Source organism: Elephas maximus, chromosome 4 (assembly GCF_024166365.1).
Source record: "Elephas maximus indicus isolate mEleMax1 chromosome 4, mEleMax1 primary haplotype, whole genome shotgun sequence".
NCBI lineage: Eukaryota > Metazoa > Chordata > Mammalia > Proboscidea > Elephantidae > Elephas > Elephas maximus.
Genome location: NC_064822.1, coordinates 77423288 through 77442498, shown reverse-complemented (window position 1 = coordinate 77442498; position 19211 = coordinate 77423288). Strand labels below are relative to the sequence as shown.

At 36.1% G+C, this 19211-nt stretch overlaps 1 protein-coding gene across 4 annotated transcripts in view; it reads right to left on the bottom strand.

Annotated features, from left to right (window-relative positions):
• The window catches only part of PIK3C2G (phosphatidylinositol-4-phosphate 3-kinase catalytic subunit type 2 gamma), a 432221-nt gene that overhangs the window by 34014 nt on the left and 378996 nt on the right, over positions 1-19211 (bottom strand). For all 4 annotated transcript variants that reach the window (XM_049882566.1, XM_049882569.1, XM_049882568.1 and 1 more), the window contains exon 30: positions 9657-9732. In XM_049882566.1, coding sequence (XP_049738523.1) covers positions 9657-9732 — 76 coding nt within the window. The remainder of the gene's footprint in view (positions 1-9656; positions 9733-19211) is intronic.

Here is a 19211-nt window from a genome sequence, read left to right as displayed (position 1 = left end):
GTTTTCCATTGATGCCACCTCCTAAATAAACTTTTGCTCTCTCTCTGACTTGGGGTATGTTTCATTGGCTTGACTGCTCACGGACATGAACCCTGAACATGCCAAAGTTCAGAACCCAGTAAAATTCAGGCCTCTAGGAAGTCTTTATAGTGAATGTAGTAGTAGAGATACTTAATATTTTTTTAGAGCGCTTCCTGTGTGCTAGACGTTGGCCTAAGAGCTTTATGTATATTTATTCACTAATTCCTCACAGCAAATCTATTGTTTGTATTATCTCTATTTACATATGAGGAAACTGAGGCTTAGAGAAGCCAAGCAACTTGGTCCTAGGTCATGCAGGCAATAAATGGTGTGGGATTAAATGATTTCCAAAGTCTATACTCTTACACACCATGTTAAAAAGGGGCAAAAATGGGACCAACACTAAGGAATATGGTTTAAATGAAGAATCCAGAGTGGTAGAATTCTGAGAATAGCTTCACATGGACAAGAAGATGCTAGAGAATATTTCAATCCTCTACTTCAGGTTCATATGGGGACTTTGGCCATGAATAATCTACCATTTATAGTAATTCAAAGAACTTTTAAAAATATTAATGCTTCTAAGGATGATTGTGTTGAGATGCTTGAATGCACAGCACCGTAACAGCTAGTAAATTGCTTTTTATGCATAATGTAATTGGCATTAATAGCATTTTCAAAATTTAACTTTTTTAGTTGATTATATATTTACATGTTTCAAAAATGAAAAGATTATTTAAAAAGTACACAGTAAAAAGTCTTCCTTTCGTTCCTAGCACCTATCCATCTAGTTCCCCATTATTATTTTATTTTTTTAAAATTTTATTGTGCTTTAGTACCTTATCATTATTGTATTAGTTTCTACACATTCCTCTAGTTTTCTAAATATCTTTCCAGAGTTTCTCTATACCAGCAAACGTGAATAAGTACTCTTACCTTTCCCCCTTTGTACACAAAAGGCACAGAATATTTATTATGCTGCACACAGATCTTGGAGATATTTTCATATCAAAAATACAGAATTTATTTTTTTAAAGTAGAGTTTCATAGTATTTCATTTTATAGATGTACCATACTTTATTTAAACAATTTCCTATTGATGATCAGGTGGATTGTTTCCAATCTTTCACAGAGAATACAAACTATGCTGCTATAAACAGCCTTGTACATGCCTCATTTTATACCTGTGCACAAATAGCATAAGTTTCTAACAGCAGAATTTCTGGTCACAGTACATTATCGACTTGACGGCAATGGGTTTAGGGCATTATCATTCGTAATTTTGACAGATGTTGCCAAAGTACCTTCCATAGAGATTGGGGCCATTTGTATTGCCACCAGCAGTGTATGAGACTGTCTGCTGTTTCCTAACCAAGATTGTCAATTAAGTTTTTGGATTTTTGCCAATCTCATGAAAAAAATGGTGTCAGTGTAATTTCAGCTTGTACTTCTCGTATGAGTGAGATTGAGTATCTTTTCAATTATTTAAGAGCCACTGTTTCCTCCTTTGTGGATTATCTTTTCATATTTATTCAATTTTCTATTGGGTTGTTTGTCTTTGGCTTACCAATTTCTAGAAGATGGTTATATATGAGGTACTCAGCCCTTTGTCTATAATGAGCTGAAAATATTTCACCCATTTTGACATTTATCTCTGCTTTTTTTTTTTTTGACTTTGCTATAGTGTTTTATGGAAACCCTGCTGGCATAGTGGTTAAGTGCTACGGCTGCTAACCAAAGGGTCGGCAGTTTGAATCCGCCAGGCACTCCTTGGAAACTTTATGGGGCAGTTCTACTCTGTCTTATAGGGTCGCTATGAGTTGGAATCGACTCAACGGCACTGGTTTTTTTTGGTCTTATAGTGTTTTATGCCAGGAAGAATTTTTAATGGTTTCTGGATTTGAAGTCATAGCTAGAACAGATTATAAAGGCATTTTTTCATGTTTTCTTTGTCACATTTATGGTTTCATTAAATTTAAATCTTTAATCCATTTGGAAGTTATCCTGGTATATGGTGTAAGGAATGCTGTCCCAACAACACTTACTGAATTTTCCCACTGGTTTGGTTTTGACTAAATTCCGTAATGCATTTGGCTCTATTTATGAATATTCTATTTGGTTCCACTTATTCATGTACCAATACCTTACTATTTTAATTACTGAGGTTTTTAAATATGGTAGGGTTAGTCTTCCTTCATTACTTTGTTTTGGCTAAATTTTCCTGGCTTATCTTTCCTTTGCTCATTTTTCTCTACAAACTGTAGAATAGCTTATCTAGTTAAAAAATAAATGTTAGTTAAAAAAATTATCTTACATTTCAAAATAAAATTAGAGATGTCTGACAACTTAAAATATTCAATCATCTTATCCAAGAAAATATGTCCTTCTATTTGTTCAAGTCTTCTTTAAAATCCCTCAGTAGTGTTTTAAAGTTTCCTTCACTTGGTTTTGCAAATTTTCTGCTAGATTTATTCCTAGATCTTTTCCTTTTTGTTGGTATTGTAAATGAGATCTTTTCTTCTACTATACGTTCTGACTAGTTGTTATTTGTATGGATAAGTGTAATATATACCTATGCATCAATTTGCACCTGAAACTTTCTTATCATTTGTTATAGATTTTTGGTTGATTCCCAGTTTTCTAAGTATACAATCATATTACTTGAAACAGATTTTCTACTTGCCAAGATTTATGCTTCTAATTTTTTTCTATTACATCTAGTCATTTAACAAATATTTGTTGAGCATCTATTTTTGATAAGGCACTGTTCCAGGCTCTTGAAACAGACAAAAATTCCTCTCGTGGCACTTATATAGTACAAAGGGGAGACATAAAAAAAAAGCAATAAGGATAATAAATGAGTAAAACTTATAATATGCTAAATATAATAAATGATAGGGAAAACAAAATAAAATAAACAAAAACCAAAAGCTGAACAAAAACCAAACAAACAAAATAATACTCTAGAGCAGAGTAAGAGCATTGGGAGCTATCAGGATAAAGGGCAGGTTGCCATTTCAGATGGGATGATCAGGATAGTTCTTGCTGAGGTGAGTTTTGACCAAAAACCCAAAGGAGGTAAAGGAGTGAGTCATATGTTGGATAATATTTTCAGCACAATGTAATCATGATGATCACGGGCATCCTGCTTTATTTTACATTTTGTATATTTTAGTGGGGAACACTTCTCCAGTGTTTTCCTGTCATGCTTGATGTTCACTTTGGAACTGAGACAGATCTCATGTTAAGACATTATCCATTTATTTGTTTTTGAGTGTTTTATCAAGAAATTTTGTTGAATTTTATCGAATGTCTTTTCAGGGTCTATAGACAGGATCATGTGATTTTTCTCGTCAAACCTTTTAGTATAATATGTATTGTAGATATTATGTATATTACTAATATGGAAACATTGTTGCATTTCTGGTCATAGTGAATGATATTTCTTTGGAGTATTGCTGTATTATTTTGGCTAATATTTTGAATTTTCCATTGATAATCATAAGTGGATTGGTTTGTGGTTTCTTTTTTGCAATCTTTTTAATCCTTGAAACTATTGGTATAAATATTTCATGTGCTTCATAAAAATAATATGAAAAAAGTTCTGTAGAATTGTTTCAATGACAATGAGATTATGTGATTTTTGAAGGTTTGGTAGAATTTCTCTGGAAATCGTTTTGAACTTAATACTTTTTCAAGGTTGCTTTTTTCTATTGATTTTATCAAACAATATGTTTAGAACCATCTTTTCAGGGGTTGGTAAATTTATTTTCCTAGGAAACTGTCAAGTTCTGAGAGGCTTACAAATTTATCATAGAGTTGAATACAATAGTCTCTTATTATTCTTACTATTCTTTAATTTCATCTGTTTCTATGGTTATTTCTTGCTATTGCTTTTGTATATTGCTTATTTGCATTTTCCCCTACGCATTTGCTTAGGTTAAAAAAGTGGCTTATTTGGAAACCCTGGTGGTGGCGTAGTGGCTAAGTGCTCGGCTGCTAACCAAAGGGTAGGCAGTTCGAATCTGCCAGATGCTCCTTGGAAACTCTATTGGGGCAGTTCTACTCTGTCCTATAGGGTTGCTATGAGTCATAATTGACTCGACAGCAATGGGTTTGGTTTGGTTTAGTGGCTTATTTATTTTATTGTTTACTATTTAAAGAAAAACACTTCTGAATTTGTTTATTGGTCTACTATTTTCTGCGTTCTAACTCATTAATTTCTACTTCTATATTTATTCAGTTTTTTCTTTCTGTGTTCCTTTGGTTTGTTTTGTGGTTCTTATTCTAATCATTCCATTGCTTTTTTTTCTCATAGCTTCTGATATATATTTCATTATTTCTGTTCTTTAGAAATTTTGCAATTTTGGTTTGTAGTTCCTTTTTGACCCAAGAGTTGTTTAAAAGTGATTTTTAAAAAGATCAAACTTAAGGGTGCTTTAGTTTTCTAAGTTTTTAAATAAATTTTCATTTGATTGCATCATGATCACAGAATATTGTTTACACTAGTTCTACCTTTTAAAAACTATTAAAGCTTTCTTTGTAGCCTCATATATAATCTGTTTTCATGAATGCTCCATGGACAGTTGAAGAGAAAGTATATTTTTTATATTCAGGATAAAGAGTTTGACATTAATTAATCAATTTTGCCTTATTAATTTTGCTATTTAGTTTTTCTATGACCCTAATTATTTCTTCTACTTGCTCTGTTATAGATTGTTTCATGTATTTCTTTTTGTATGTCTTATAATTTCTGCTTTACATATGTTATTGCCATGTTACTTGGTATGTAGTCATAATTGCTCAGATCTTCATTGGGATACACTCATTACCTTTTAAGGTTCTGCTCCTTGTTTGTTCTCGTTAGTTGCCATCGAGTCAATTTCCACTAGTGACTACCCCATGTGTGCAGAGTAGAACTGCTCCACAGGGTTTTCAGAGATGTGACCTTTCGCGAGCAGATCACCAGGTCTTACTTTCAAGGTGCTTCTTCTTGGTGGGATTGAACTGCCAACCTTTTAGTTAGTAGTCCAGTACTTAACCATTTGTGCCATCCAGAGATTCCACCCCTTGTTTAATTTAGTGCTTTTTGGCATAAGTTCCACATTCTCTTTATTGAGATTATGGCTTCTAATTTCTTTGTCTTTGCACTTGCTTAATTTACCTATGGTGGTGCAAAGGCTAAGCGCTCAGCTGCCAATCAAAATGTTGGCAGTTTGAACCTACTTAGCAGCTCTGCAGGAGAAAGGCTTGGCAATCTGCTTCTGTAAAAGTTTAGAAAATGCTATGGTTGAGTTCTTCTGTGTCACATGGGGTCTCTATGAGTCCAACTCAATGGCACCTAATAACAACAATATACTAATGTTTATCCTTTAACTTTCAATCTTTCTAAATCTCTTCATTTTAGGTGTGTTTTCAAACATAGTATAGAGCTATGGTTTGACCATTTATTCCAAATGGGATTTTTTTTTTTCTGAAGAGATGAGTTAAGCCCATTTACATTTGTTGATGGAACAGATACGTTTCCTCTTAGTTTTGTCTTATTATTTTGTTATATGTTTTGCTTATATGGTTTTAAGAAAGTCCCGAAACAACTAAGCAAGTTTTTAAAATTTTATGTACTTGTTAATACTTAGGGAAGCTACAATTTTTGTTCTAGTGGTTACCTTTATTTAATAAATTTAGAGTTTAATTTTTGACAGTATTTTTTCCTAGTAGAACCAAAGATAGTGTGCATCATATTTCACACTCTACTGTAGTTTAGTACCCAATTATATGCAACGTTGTGATCTTTCTTGGTGCTTCCCTAACACTGTATTAATTATACTCAGTTTTTTTTTAACTTGATCTGTTAGATTTCACTGATATCCTTCGACATCCAGCTATTAGAGATGTGGCGATTGAAGAAATGCCTGTACCTCTCATCTTCTTTCCATCTTTTCCTTCCCAGCTTAGTCACAAGTAAATGTCTACAATAATTTTATAATTAAAAAGAAAGAATTCTATATTAAAATATAGGAAAATGTAGAGCATGTTAAAGCTTTCAGCTGAAACTTTGAAAAGCAAGTTAATATAAGTATTTATTTCTAAAGAGTCCAACCCTTCCCCTTTTACTCTTCCATATCATTAAAACGTAAGTGTGAAACATGGGTACCCTATTTCAATCTATACTAAATAATCTGAGATCTGCCAGAGCAAGTAGCTAGAACATTTAACTGGCGAGACCCTGCCATGCAGACCTTATTGTTTCAAGTCCTCTTTTGTATTAACATATCAAATTAGAAATAGTGACGTGAGGTAATGATGGAAAACTTGTGTTTGCAATCATTTGTAATTATCAATGGAGTTGAAACATGCTTATTCAGTCTCATCCTATTAAACCTGATGATAGTTCTTTTTGATCATGTTCTGTTCCATTACCTATAGTATTATTTCTATTCCTAAATCTATCTTTTGTGTATCTGAGCAATTAAAAATATTTTTCTCTATTAGTAACTATACACACTTGTGTGCAGTGGTGGTGAATAGCTAATTTTGGGGGGCAGGAGAGGTATCATGAGGTATGGGAGCTATGTTAATATCTGGGGAGTACCTGTTACCCATTGCTGTTGAGTCAATTCTGACTCATAGTGGCCCTATAGGACAGAGTAAAACTGCTCCATAGAGTTTCCAAGGAGTGGTTGTGGATTCAAACTGCTGACCTTTTGGTTAGCAGTAAGCTCTTAACCACTGTGGCACCCGGGCTCCATCTGGGGAGTAGAAAGACTTACATCAAGAGAGGGTTACGGAATAGACACTTAACATAAAATCCATAAGCTCTCTTGTCAGTGCCTTGGTTGATTCTGTCCATGATACTTAATGAGATAGTAAAAATATATATATATATATATATAGTAGATGCTTCAACAAAATTCTCATAGTTGGGAAGCCTTGAGTTCTTGTGCCAGGACATTTTCACATGAAGTAATGATGTGGGTGGAGTAGCATGATCTTGGTTTCTTCTCTCTTGTTGTTTTTTAAAAAATGACAAGCTACCATAGTAGATAATATCAATGTGTCTTCCATACTTCTTTCTATCATCAATTATTTATTCAGTAATAATTTATAAGCATCTAGAATAGTACTGACACTGTGGTAGGCCCTGGGGATACAATGGTGAGCCACACAGACCTGAATTATATCCTCATGGATTTCTGGTCTACACATCAGCATACAAGTAAGGAGAGAGATGACTGGGTGGACACTTAAAAAAGATAAACTCTTCTACTGTTCTACTAGGGAGCTCTGGTGGCACAGTGATTATGAGCTTGGCTGCTAACCAAAAGGTCAGCAGTTCGAATCCACCAGCTGCTCCTTGGAAACCCTGTGGGGCAGTCCTAGTCTGTCCTATAGGGTTGCTATAGAATCGCTATAAATCGGAATCGACTCAATGGCAATGGGTTGGGTTGGGTTTGGTTCTACTAAGGCGTGTTCCCTCAGTGGCTAAAGACAAAGGAGTATTAGTATCTCCCAGATCTGGGGTTGCCACTTGTTACTAATCTTCATAAGTCACGTGCCAAGATACATTGGTATTCATTATCCATCTTCTTAATTTATTAGTAGATGGACAGTATAGTGGTAAAATCTGGAATTTTTTCTTAGGATAATCCTGCATAAACCAATATTTAAATACATTCTTAAATTATTTTATCTTGTGATCATTTAAAAATGTAAGTTCAAATCATCAACTGGCAAGAAAATGCTTAAAAAGAAATATTGTGCTTCTTCCTTAGAATCATCTGATGCTTTTTGACAAAAGTATTAAGAATTCAGAAGTATGAAAGAGGAAATAATTTCAAGGGCACAGGAAGGAACAACTTTCTGCTAATCCATGTTTGTCGTACTGACTTACATGTTCTATTTCCAAGAATTGCTCCGTTGTTTCAAAATAGGCTATATTTTGTATGCAGCCCATTGGCTAAAAATATTGAAAATCAAATCTTTTGTCCATTATCGTTGCTAAAACAAATGTTGAGTATTGTGTGATGTGTTAAGAAACAAGGAAACCAGGAAAAAAAAAAGAAATTCTCTAGCAACCATTTTAGTTTTTGCAATAATACTCCAAGATTTTTTTGTGTGCATATGCATTTATACGATTTACAAAGAAATAATAGTATCAGCAAAATTAAAAATTTGACAGTGATCCACTGTTGAATTTTCTCGAGGGACTTTAATGACAGACAGAAGTAAACCTAGTACTCTCCCCTACCCCTTTATTTTAAAGTCTGACATCTCTAGAATCCTGCAAATTATCAGTATCATTATTTTATTTTATATTGCGGTCATCATCCTTTTTTAGCTAAGTGCTATAAAATGTAAGAAATTTCCTTCTTTATCTAATATTGTTTGTGGTTTGGCTATATAAAGAAAACATCAAAAGAGCAGTATCACACATGAGTAAGTGTGGGGGAAGGAGTGATATACAAACCTCATAATAGGCATCTGTGAGGATGGGGCAATGCAGAGTGGAGAAGCTGGTAGTAGATTTAAAGTCACTTTCAGTCTAAGGGGGAGCCGTGGTGGAACAGTGGTTAAGAGCTCAGCTGCTATTCAAAAGGCTGGCAGTTCAAATCTGCCAACTGCTCCTTGAAAACCCTACGGGCCAGTTCTACTCTGTCCTATAGGGTCAGTATGAGTTGGAACTGACTCAACAGAAAGGGGTTTGTTTTTTTGGGGTTCAGTCTAAGGGAAGAAGCAAAGAAGACACAAATATAAATATATAACTTAAAGAACAATTACGTTATACAACCTGATCTGGCTGTTTAGAGTTATACATCTAAGGGGTAACTAGGCTCTCAGGTCAGAGCAGGGATGATAGGCTGATGGGTCTAATTTTTAAAGGTAGAGATTCAGAAGGCGTATGCAGATACAAGCTGCAAGTTGCAAACAACAACAACAAAAAAGGGGGCAGGGATGAGATTTGGCATTATGTGTTTTCAAATCTTGGATGAGATAAATATCAGTGTCAGTTATCCACAGGCCACTGCTTGGAACACAATTCTATTATAAATATTTAAAATTAATAGAACCTTCAAAAAGAGTCTGCCCATCTCGGAGAGATGATAGAAAAGTTAATTAGAATTAATATACGTTTGGCAGAGAATAGGGAGGATAATTGTACTGTAATGGCTTTGGAGTCTGGTAAGAAGAAAAGATTTTGTGAAGGACGTGGAGTAATTGTGCTCAAAAAGAGAGAAACTGCTAGAAAATTCATGATTATTATTATTGTGTATATTAATTTTGTTGTTTTCTAGGATGCGGAGTAAGGTGCAAAACTTACCTATAGGGAAAAATAGGAACTCTGTTTCTGACATGCAATTCCATTTCAATGCACAATGAATTCAAACAGGTTAATTGTGTGACATGAGAAGTTACTATCATTGGACAAACAGATCTGGGTTTAATTTAACTTGAAACACATATTCTAAGGGGTTAAAAAGCTTTGGAAATGGTAGAAAATACTCTTAAAGTCTTACTCTCCAAAAGAGAACTTAATTTGAAAATTGAAAAAAAAAATTATGGTTGAGATTTTTATTTTTAACACAATTCTATTGAAAGTCAATAATTCCAATCGTAATGATGGAGCTTTTACTTGCCTAGGCTGACAAGTGATGATTCTTCAATTGTTTGTTGCACAGGCTCAGCAAGGAAAAAACTAAGTACGCAGTCACTCTGGAAAACAAAATATAATATTTCACAATACCTTATGCTTATTTATTATTCTGATTCACTATTATATGGAAACATTGCCTATACCAAACCAAAACCAAACCCAGTGTGGTTGAGTTGACTCCGACTCATAGTGACCCTGTAGGACAGAGTAGAACTGCCCCATAGAGTTTCCAAAGAGCGCCTGGCGGAATCGAACTGCCAACCCTTTGGTTAGCAGCCGTAGCACTTAACCACTACGCCACCAGGGTTTCCACATTGCCTATATAAATAGATTATCATTTACTTATGGATGAATAGAGAAAATATTAGCAAGTTTATTAAGTCAGTGCTATAATTTTATCCTTAGTTAAAATTGTTTATGAGGATGATGGTCTGATTACATTTCTTCAAGAAGCTCAGGTGAGTTCTGCTCTTGGCATTCACCATAAATATTTCCATTCTTGAACTTTACAATTATGCATGAATCATACACCTCTCTTTTCTAGATAAGGTGTACCCTTAGGCAAGGCTTTCCCAGAAAAATTGCTCTTAGTAGCAGGTGAATCCTTACTTAAAACTGAAAACCAAACCCACTGCCATTGAGTTGATTTCGACTCATAGTGACCCTATACGACAGAGCAGAACTGCCCCATAGGGTTTCCAAGGAATGGTTGGTGGATTCGAATTGCCAACCTTTTGGTTAACAACTGAATGCTTAACCACTGCATCACCAGCGCTCTGGATGCTTCCTTAGTACGCACCAATTACTTCTCAAGGTTTAATTCTGCAAATGCTCATCTAGTACCAATTATAACCACCACATTGAGAAATGTTAGGGAATATTTACAGAGAGAAAGATGCACAGGGTAATCCCTCTCTTTAGAATACAATTTAGTGAAAAAGACAGACTATATTAAATGCTTTAACAGAAGTTGTAGTTATATGTAATTTTAGTACAGAGAAGCGAGTGTGCACCTCTTTTGGAATGATCCAACCCAAATTGACTTTTAACCTGGGCTCCAAATGAATGGGCTGGTGAATCTGAGAATAGCCTTTCCTTAGTGATGCTGGCACACATTTTGCTTTAAGCCATTATATAATCAAAGCACCCTTCACCAAGAGACCATTATTATCTGAACAGCACCACTGAATAATTGATTATTTTCTTTGATTATTATAGGCTTGATGCATAGTAGCTGTCAACAGTGTCTGACAGTGCCCCCAGTCAGCCTTCTCTCTCATTCTGTTCCAGTGGAAACCTCCCCCAGGAACCTTAAACTTCCAACTCTGGCTCTCTTTTTGCCAATGACTTTGGCTCCTACTTCAGAAACAATAAAAGGCAGATGGAAATTCCTAAACTTCCTGCCACAAATTCTACAGACTCAAAACCGTCTTTCTCTTTCCTTCCTGTTACAATGGAAGAAGCATCTTTCTTCCCGTCCAATACCGACCCTTTTATCTGTGTCCTGGATCTTTTTCCTTCCTCCTCAGGAACCTTGTAGAATATTGCCATCAATACTTTAGCATCTTCGCTCTCCCTCTGTATGTCCCTTTCTCATAAGCATAAAATATGACCAATTCTCTCCCTTTTGAAAACTAGGAAACATATTGAATCAAATCACACAAAGTGTGTTGTGAGTTGTGTGGAGTTGATTCTGACTCATGGCAACCCCATGTGTCAGAGTAGAACTGCTCCATATGGTTTTCAAGCTGTGAATTTCAGAAGCAGATCACCCGGCCTGTCTTCCAAGGCATATCTGGATGAGTTTAAGCTGCCAACCTTTCAGCTAGTAGTTGAGTTTTGAACAATTTGTGGCACCCCGGGACTACATACAAAGTATGCTCACACATAAATAATATCTTGTTACTAGTGCCCGTTCCAAATTCTGTGTTATCTTTCTCCTTCCCGACACAACCAAATTTATGAGAAAAGTTGTCTGCACTCCACTTCCACTTCTCTAACTTCTACTCAATTTACGATCTACTGTATTCAAGTTTCCGTCACTAATCGTCCTCTGAAAATGCTCTTACCATAAACTCTAACATGCATGTCTCTCTCTCTGTTTCTTAAGCTCTCTCTCTCTCTTTTTCCAAATCCAGAGGGGATTTTCTTGGTCCTTCTATAGCCACTTCATCCTTAGCGAAAGGCTTTCTTTCTTTCTTTCTTCTTCTTTTTTTTTTTTTAATGATACTAACCTCTCTTAATGTTTCTTCAATTTGTCTTTCTCTCCTTAAATTTTTCCAGGCTTCTTTTCCTTACAGTTTAAGTTCTAGTATTCCTTACTTCGAGGCCCACTTCTCTCATCATTCTAACATATTCTTTTGGGTAATACTACCCCTTCCTGTGGCTTCTGTGATAATGCACAAATCTAAACCTTTAGCCCATATTTGTCTCCTGAGCCTTAGCCCTCTATGTCAAAATACCTATTTAATGGCTCCCTAGGCTGACTGTCCTAAAGACAATTCAAACCCCAAAGTGCACTACTAAATGGATTTTCTTTCCCTTCCATTTGCTGCGTCTCCTGTTTCCAGGCTCAAAATAGTATCTTCTTGGACCTTCCATTCTCTGTTACCCACACATAAAATTAATTGCTAAATCCTATGAATTCACCTCCTAAATATCCCACCTACTCATTTCTTTCTTCCTACTCTATCTTATTTTTAGTTCCTCAAATGTGCCATGCTCTCTCACCTCCTAGTTTTTCCACATGCTTCTTTCTTCATCTTTCCTGCCTCTATCCACCCATTTGCACAAGGCTTATCATGTGGTATCTTCTCTACTCTTCCTAGTCTACCCAATGACATACCAAGAGCAGAGACTATATTTTACTCACTCAGGCCTAATACGGTATCTCTGCTCAATAAATTCTTCTTAACAGACACACACTAAGGTTTGTCTTCAGACACAGGATATGTTGGCTTTCTAATACAAATATTCTTATCTATGTAGCAGTTTTATGCATCATTGTAAATTAGTCAATTAGAAATTGTTATTGTTACATATTGATCTTTTATACGTTTGTTTAATAGGAGTCTAACCTCAAGAAACCTGGGTGGAATTCCCAGTCAATGCACTTCATGCACAGCCACCACCCATCCATCAGCAGAGGCTTGCATGTTGCTGTGATATGGAACAGTTTATAGCAGTTTGTAGACTGAGACAGACTAGGAAGAAGGGCCTGCCAATCTACTTCTGAAAACCAGCCAATGGAAACACTATATGGATCACAATGGTCCAGTCTGCAACTGCACAGGGGATGGTGCAGGACCTGGCTGTGTTTCATTCCGTTATACATGGGGTCACCATGAGTTGAAGGCCTACTTGATGCCAGCTAACAACAACAACTACCCTCAAGAAATGGATCCATATTCAGGGTGCTGACCAAGTCTTTTTTTTTTTTTTTTTTTAAAGCTTAAAGTCGAACCTGACAGTGCAGAAATTGTTGAAGAAAATTTGACCTTCTTCAGCCTTTTGACAAGTAGTCAATTATCCTCCCTGGGCAACATTTTGACCTCACCATCCAATGGTTATTAAACTTCAACAGTAGGCAGAGCACAGCACAACCAAAGTAAAAACGTGTTTGAGCACATACGGATGGGTATAGATACAATTAAAGAGAATGTTGACAAATTGTGATAAGTGCGACTAATGTCAATTAACAATTTGTGTGGAAATTGTCAAATGGGAACCTAATTTGCTGTGTAAACTTTCACCCAAAACCCAATTAAAAAAAAAAAATAGTAGGCAGAATATCATCCCAATTAGTGTCTGATATGTCACTACTACCTAATCATTCCCTTATGTTTACACTGTCATTTTCTTGAAGTCCTCATTTATACTTCTGGGTATGAGTGACATACTAAATACCAATTCCTTACTGTAACAAGATTGTTTTCATTTCTGAGGAGAAATATGTTCCAGTTTCAGTGGAGGGAGAAATCAATAAACGTGAAGGTGAAAATACAAAAAAGTAATATTGCTGGACCACAGAATAATTGATTTTTAAAAAAATTTCCAGTCTTGGCTTTATTATGTGTATGTATCCCACATCACTTATTAGCATGTCACACCCCTGGGTAGTTTGGAGAATTATAGAAATGTTAGTGCTACAATTGCTCTCACTGATAACCTGTCCAGGTGTTCTCAACCGGGTTTATAGTACCTCCAAGCTGTGTGACTACATTTAGTTGTGTATGTTGTACACTGCACAACTCTAGGGACATCTTTACATGAACTGTTTTATAACCATACATAATGGGGCTCCCATATGTAGCGTTGCCAGATACAGCAAATAAAAACACAGGACATTCCTACAATATCTGGGACAATACAGCTATTTCTCACTTATCAACTATCTCATTATCTGACGTTTTGCATTTATGACAATAGTAAAAAATCTACTATATGACTATTTTGCACACTGATGACATGTCTGGCAGTAACAAATGCTGAGGCATGAGGCAAGAGTAACGCTGACTCTCATGGTTAAGGTTATGTGTCAACTTGACTGGGCTGTGATTCTCAGTGGTTTAGCACGTCTGTAAGGATGTAATTTGGCAGTTATATAATGATGTAATCTGGCAGTTATGTACTGTAGTCATCCTCCATTTTGTGATCTGATGTGGTCATCCTCTGTTTTTGTAGAATACCAATTTTCACATAATGATTTGGCCTTTGAAGCTAACCATGTTGCTAAGTGAGGAGCAGGTACAATTATTTGTTGTTTATCTAAAATTCAAATTAAACTGAGTGACCTGTATTTTATCTACCAATCCTGCCCATATGGAGTGTTTGGAAAACATGTGGAAATTCTTTTAGTTGTCTAAATGATTGAAGGGTACAACTGGCAATTAACGGGCAGGGCCATTTATCCTAAATGTCCTGCAATACCTAGAACATTCTCACATTATGAACAATGTTGCTTTTCTGCTTAATTCCTCAAATAATAATTTTTCAGTTAGAATTTTTTGAATCTAACTACTTCACTCTAGAGTTGAGAAAACTGAATACCAGAGGGACTAAGTGGTTGACTGACTAGAATTAGTACAAACAAAAGACAGATAGACTATGGCCAGTAAGCTCAGGCACTTATATGAATATTCTAATGGGCTATAAAAGTGACAACTTCACATGGGGGGCAGGAAGGAGAAATGACTAGGGAGAGCTTTGTAGGGATCCTAGAGCATGGGCTAGTTTTCTGTATAAACTTAAAGCTAGTGTGACCTCCTGATGAATCTTAAGCAGAAAAGCAACAAGATTAGATTTGTTTTTAGAACGATAATAATACATTATTGAGGAAGAAAGAGAACACAGCCAGCCTTAGAAGTCATCAGCAAAATGCCCTATATGCTCAATGTATTGGATTCTCTGAGAATTCCATCCTGCTTCTCCTTTAAGTCTCTGAAATGGTAGTTGTTCTCCCTCCTATTCTCATTACGCCCTGGTCCTAGAGGTGGGGTAAATGTCCTTCTTGTATCTCATTGCCCTTCTAATCTCCACTCTTTCTCCCTTTATAGAAATGATCTGCTTTGAATATTATGTCCACTGACTATAACTTTCTCTATCTCTTGTTGCATTGGTCTACTCATCCTTGGTTCACTGGTCTTCATTTACCGAAGATTTTTAATGCTGGTACATTGTTACTTTTCCCAACAGGACTCCTGTTATAATTCACATTCATTTTAATATTCACACAAATCATCTTTCCCTATCTAGACTTTTTGTTCTTGAGCTCTTCTCCAATGATCTTATCCTGCACCCTACTCAGTTACTCACTCCAGTTCCCTTGTTCTTGTCTTGACCAGTGATTGACTCCCTTCCATTATATTGATTTCCAGTCTTCCAGTCTGTAACTACCACCTTTCTCCTTTCCAGTTCATTCCTTCTAGTTATACAACTTGAACAATCTGATGACTCTAAGACCTTTTCACTGGTCCTTTTTTCTTTCATGTTCTCACATCCTTCCTTGGCCGATTTGGATTTCATGGTCCATATTTATAATAACCCCTTTGCATACTCTCTCAATTCCTTTGACCCTCTACCTTTATTGTACTCACAAGGCAAAAATCCCAACCCTGGTTACTCTCTGTCAACTCTGCCAACTGAAGCAGGATTGCTGAATGTAGCTGGAGAAGAGCACTCAGCCACGCCGACTGGTCTTACTATAAGCTCATGCCCGCTACCCTCAAGTGAGTTCTTAGGATTTTCTGGCAATTATACACATATTTCTCATCCATTTACTTTCCCCTTACCTACAGGGCTCTTTCATATCTATTCTTGCTCCTCAAAATTCCAATGCCCCTTCCCCTTCTTTTCATTCTGCTCATGCCTGGGGTTTTTGTTTGATGGAAAAAAAATTCTGTATCGGAAAAGAATTTTCACGAGCTCCACCAACACATCTGTTATTGTACCACACCTCTGCCCTTCACTCTGTTACATAATGGGTTGTCTGTGCTTTTATTTAAGACTGTTTTGGGCATTTGATTCCATGCCCTCTTCTCTACTTAAGGTCCTCACTCTGATCTCTGGCTAACCTCTCATTTCTCTCTTGTATCATCAGTGTTTGCTTTTTAAATGGATCTTCCTATCAGCATACAGATGTGCTATGATTTATGTCAATAAGCAAAATTCTTGACCCTCATGCCCTTGCATTATTTCCTGCTCATCTTTAGAGCAAAGTTTCTGCAAAGATTATTTTCTGCTTTCTATCCCGAATTTTTTTTTTCACATTCTCTCTTGAACCCATTCCAATCTGCTTTTTTCCCCTCAACATTCCCTCTAAAATGCTCTCATCAAATTTACCAATGATATTTACTTTGCTATGTCTATCAGTCAGTTCTCAATTCTCCAACCATCAACAGCATTTGACACAGCTGGTCATTCCATCTTCTTTGGAACACTTTCTTCTCTTGGATTCCAGGGTGCCATGCTTTTCTGGTTTCCAGCCATTGCTCCTTCCCAGTCTCCTTTGTTGATTCTCCTTTATCTCCTCAAACTTTAAAACAGGAGTGCTGCAGAGACTTGTCCTCAGACCTCTTCTATTTTCTATTCTAAACCTGCGTTATGCAGATGACACAACCTTCCTTGCTGAAAGTGAAGAGGACTTGAAGCACTTACTAATGAAGATCAAAGACCACAGTCTTCAGTATGGATTACAACTCAACATAAAGAAAACAAAAATCCTTACAACTGGACCAATGAGCAACATCATGATAAACGGAGAAAAGATTGAAGTTGTCAAGGATTTCATTTTACTTGGATCCATAATCAACAGCCATGGAAGCAGCAGTCAAGAAATCAAAAGACGCATTGCATTGAGCAAATCTGCTGCAAAGGACCTCTTCAAAGTGTTAAAGAACAAAGATGTCACCCTGAAGACTAAGGTGCGCCTGACCCAAGCCATGGTATTTTCAATTGCGTTATATGCGTGTGCAAGCTGGACAAGAATAAGGAAGACCAAAGAAGAGTTGACGCCTTTGAATTGTGGTGTTGGCAAAGAATATTGTATATACCATGGACTGCCAAAAGAATGAACAAATCTGTCTTAGAAGAAGTACAACCAGAGTGCTCCTTAGAAGCAAGAACGGTGAGACTGTGTCTTACATACTTTGGACATGTTGTCAGGAGGGATCAGTCCCTGGAGAAGGACATCATGCTTGGCAGAGTACGGGGTCAGCGGAAAAGAGGAAGACCCTCAACGAGGTGGACTGACACAGTGGCTGCAACGATGGGCTCAACCATAACAATGATTGTGAGGATGGCTCAGGCCCAGGCAGTGTTTCGTTCTGTTGTGCATAGGGTCACTATGAGTCAGAACTGACTCGACAGCACCTAACAACAACAACAACAACAACAACAACTCTAGGTAATCTCACCCAGTCTTATGACCTTGAAAACCATTTATATGCTGACAGTTCATATATTTATAATTCCAGACTAACTTTTCCCCTGAATACAACTTTTCACTTGACATCTCACAGGCGTCTCAAACCAAGTATTTTTAGACCCAAACTCCTAATTGTCCTTCCAAACTCTCCCCATAGTTTTCTCTATCACAGTAAATATCATCTGATATTTAGCCAATACAAGCTTATATGACCATGTTGTCATTGTTGTTAGCTGCTGTTGAGTCAAGTCTGACTCATGGTGATCGCATGTGTGCAGAGTAATACTGGTCCATAGGGTCTTCAAAGCTGTGACCTTTCAGAAACAGGGCCTAGCATCTGAGACTGGCATTCATCCTGATTGATCAGTGCCTGTGCCCTAAGAGATATGAAATATTTGGAACATTCCTCCTGTGTAGAACATGATTGTTGTTGTTAGTTGCCACGGAGTTGTAAGCTCTCACATGTATTTGGTGAATGAATGAATGATTGGAATTTGTCTAGGAGAATCTAGTTACTGGCCTTTGACATCAGAGGTCCAGATGTATGCATTGCATTAGGCTATATAAAATGCCCTATGAGGTTACATATTTTTTCTTCTCCTAAAGTAGATGTATATCTAATATGGGATTTTAAATGCCTAATAATGTGTTTTAAATTAAAAATACAGTCAATAAAGAACAAATTTGAAAGCCAATTGACCAATTTTAAACTAAAATCTGCATCAGCTTATATTTTAAGTTCAGAATTCTTATTAATATTTTTGTTTACAACCTATGTTATTAAGTCTTTGTAATTTAAAATGACTGATTTTTCAAAAGAGTTAATCAATTCAAAATTGCTCAAAACTTATGTGTTTTTCCTATATCATATGGCCATATTCTTGTTCTCAAAGGCTACACAGAGTTAAAGTACCTGCAAAGATCAGAAGCAATGTAATATAACACTGAGATCAATTTTTTATTTCTTTAAAACTGCATATTAAGGGTTCCCATTTATTAACTGGCCGGCCAACATTTAGAATTGGCTGCAAGATTTAGTTTTTAGTGAGTTAAAACAATAAGCCATGAAGTGCAATGAAAATGTGAATTTAAAAATGAATCCCCATAAGAGGCCTAAATCAAAGTTGAACAGTAATTGTATTTTATTGTATTTTTCATAAAGCAACTTGTCATAATGTCTAGTCTTCAATGTACTTCAACCCACTATATGCATTTTGGAGTTACATGGAAGAATGCTACTATGAAGAATACGTAGTGAACTTCTAAAGAATCTTCTACAATTTTGGTTCTAATATGTCATCGGCATTTTACCAGACTGTGAAAAATAATCTTGGTTTTACTGATGGTGCACATATGACATTTATTCTGCCTACCGTATAATCTCAGCCAGTTCCAAATAGGAGAAGAGCAAAGTGACAAATGTAGTAATTAACATCTGGGTTTAGCAAGCAGGGAATAAGAAACTTATGTCTGCTATTAAGATAGGATTTACCTATTTGGATTTATTTTGACATCTGATTTCTGCTTTAAAAAAAATAACATTGCTTAAACCTTAAGTGATATCATTTCTTATTTTAAGGGACTTCCAGAAATGAATGACAATACCTAAAAGAA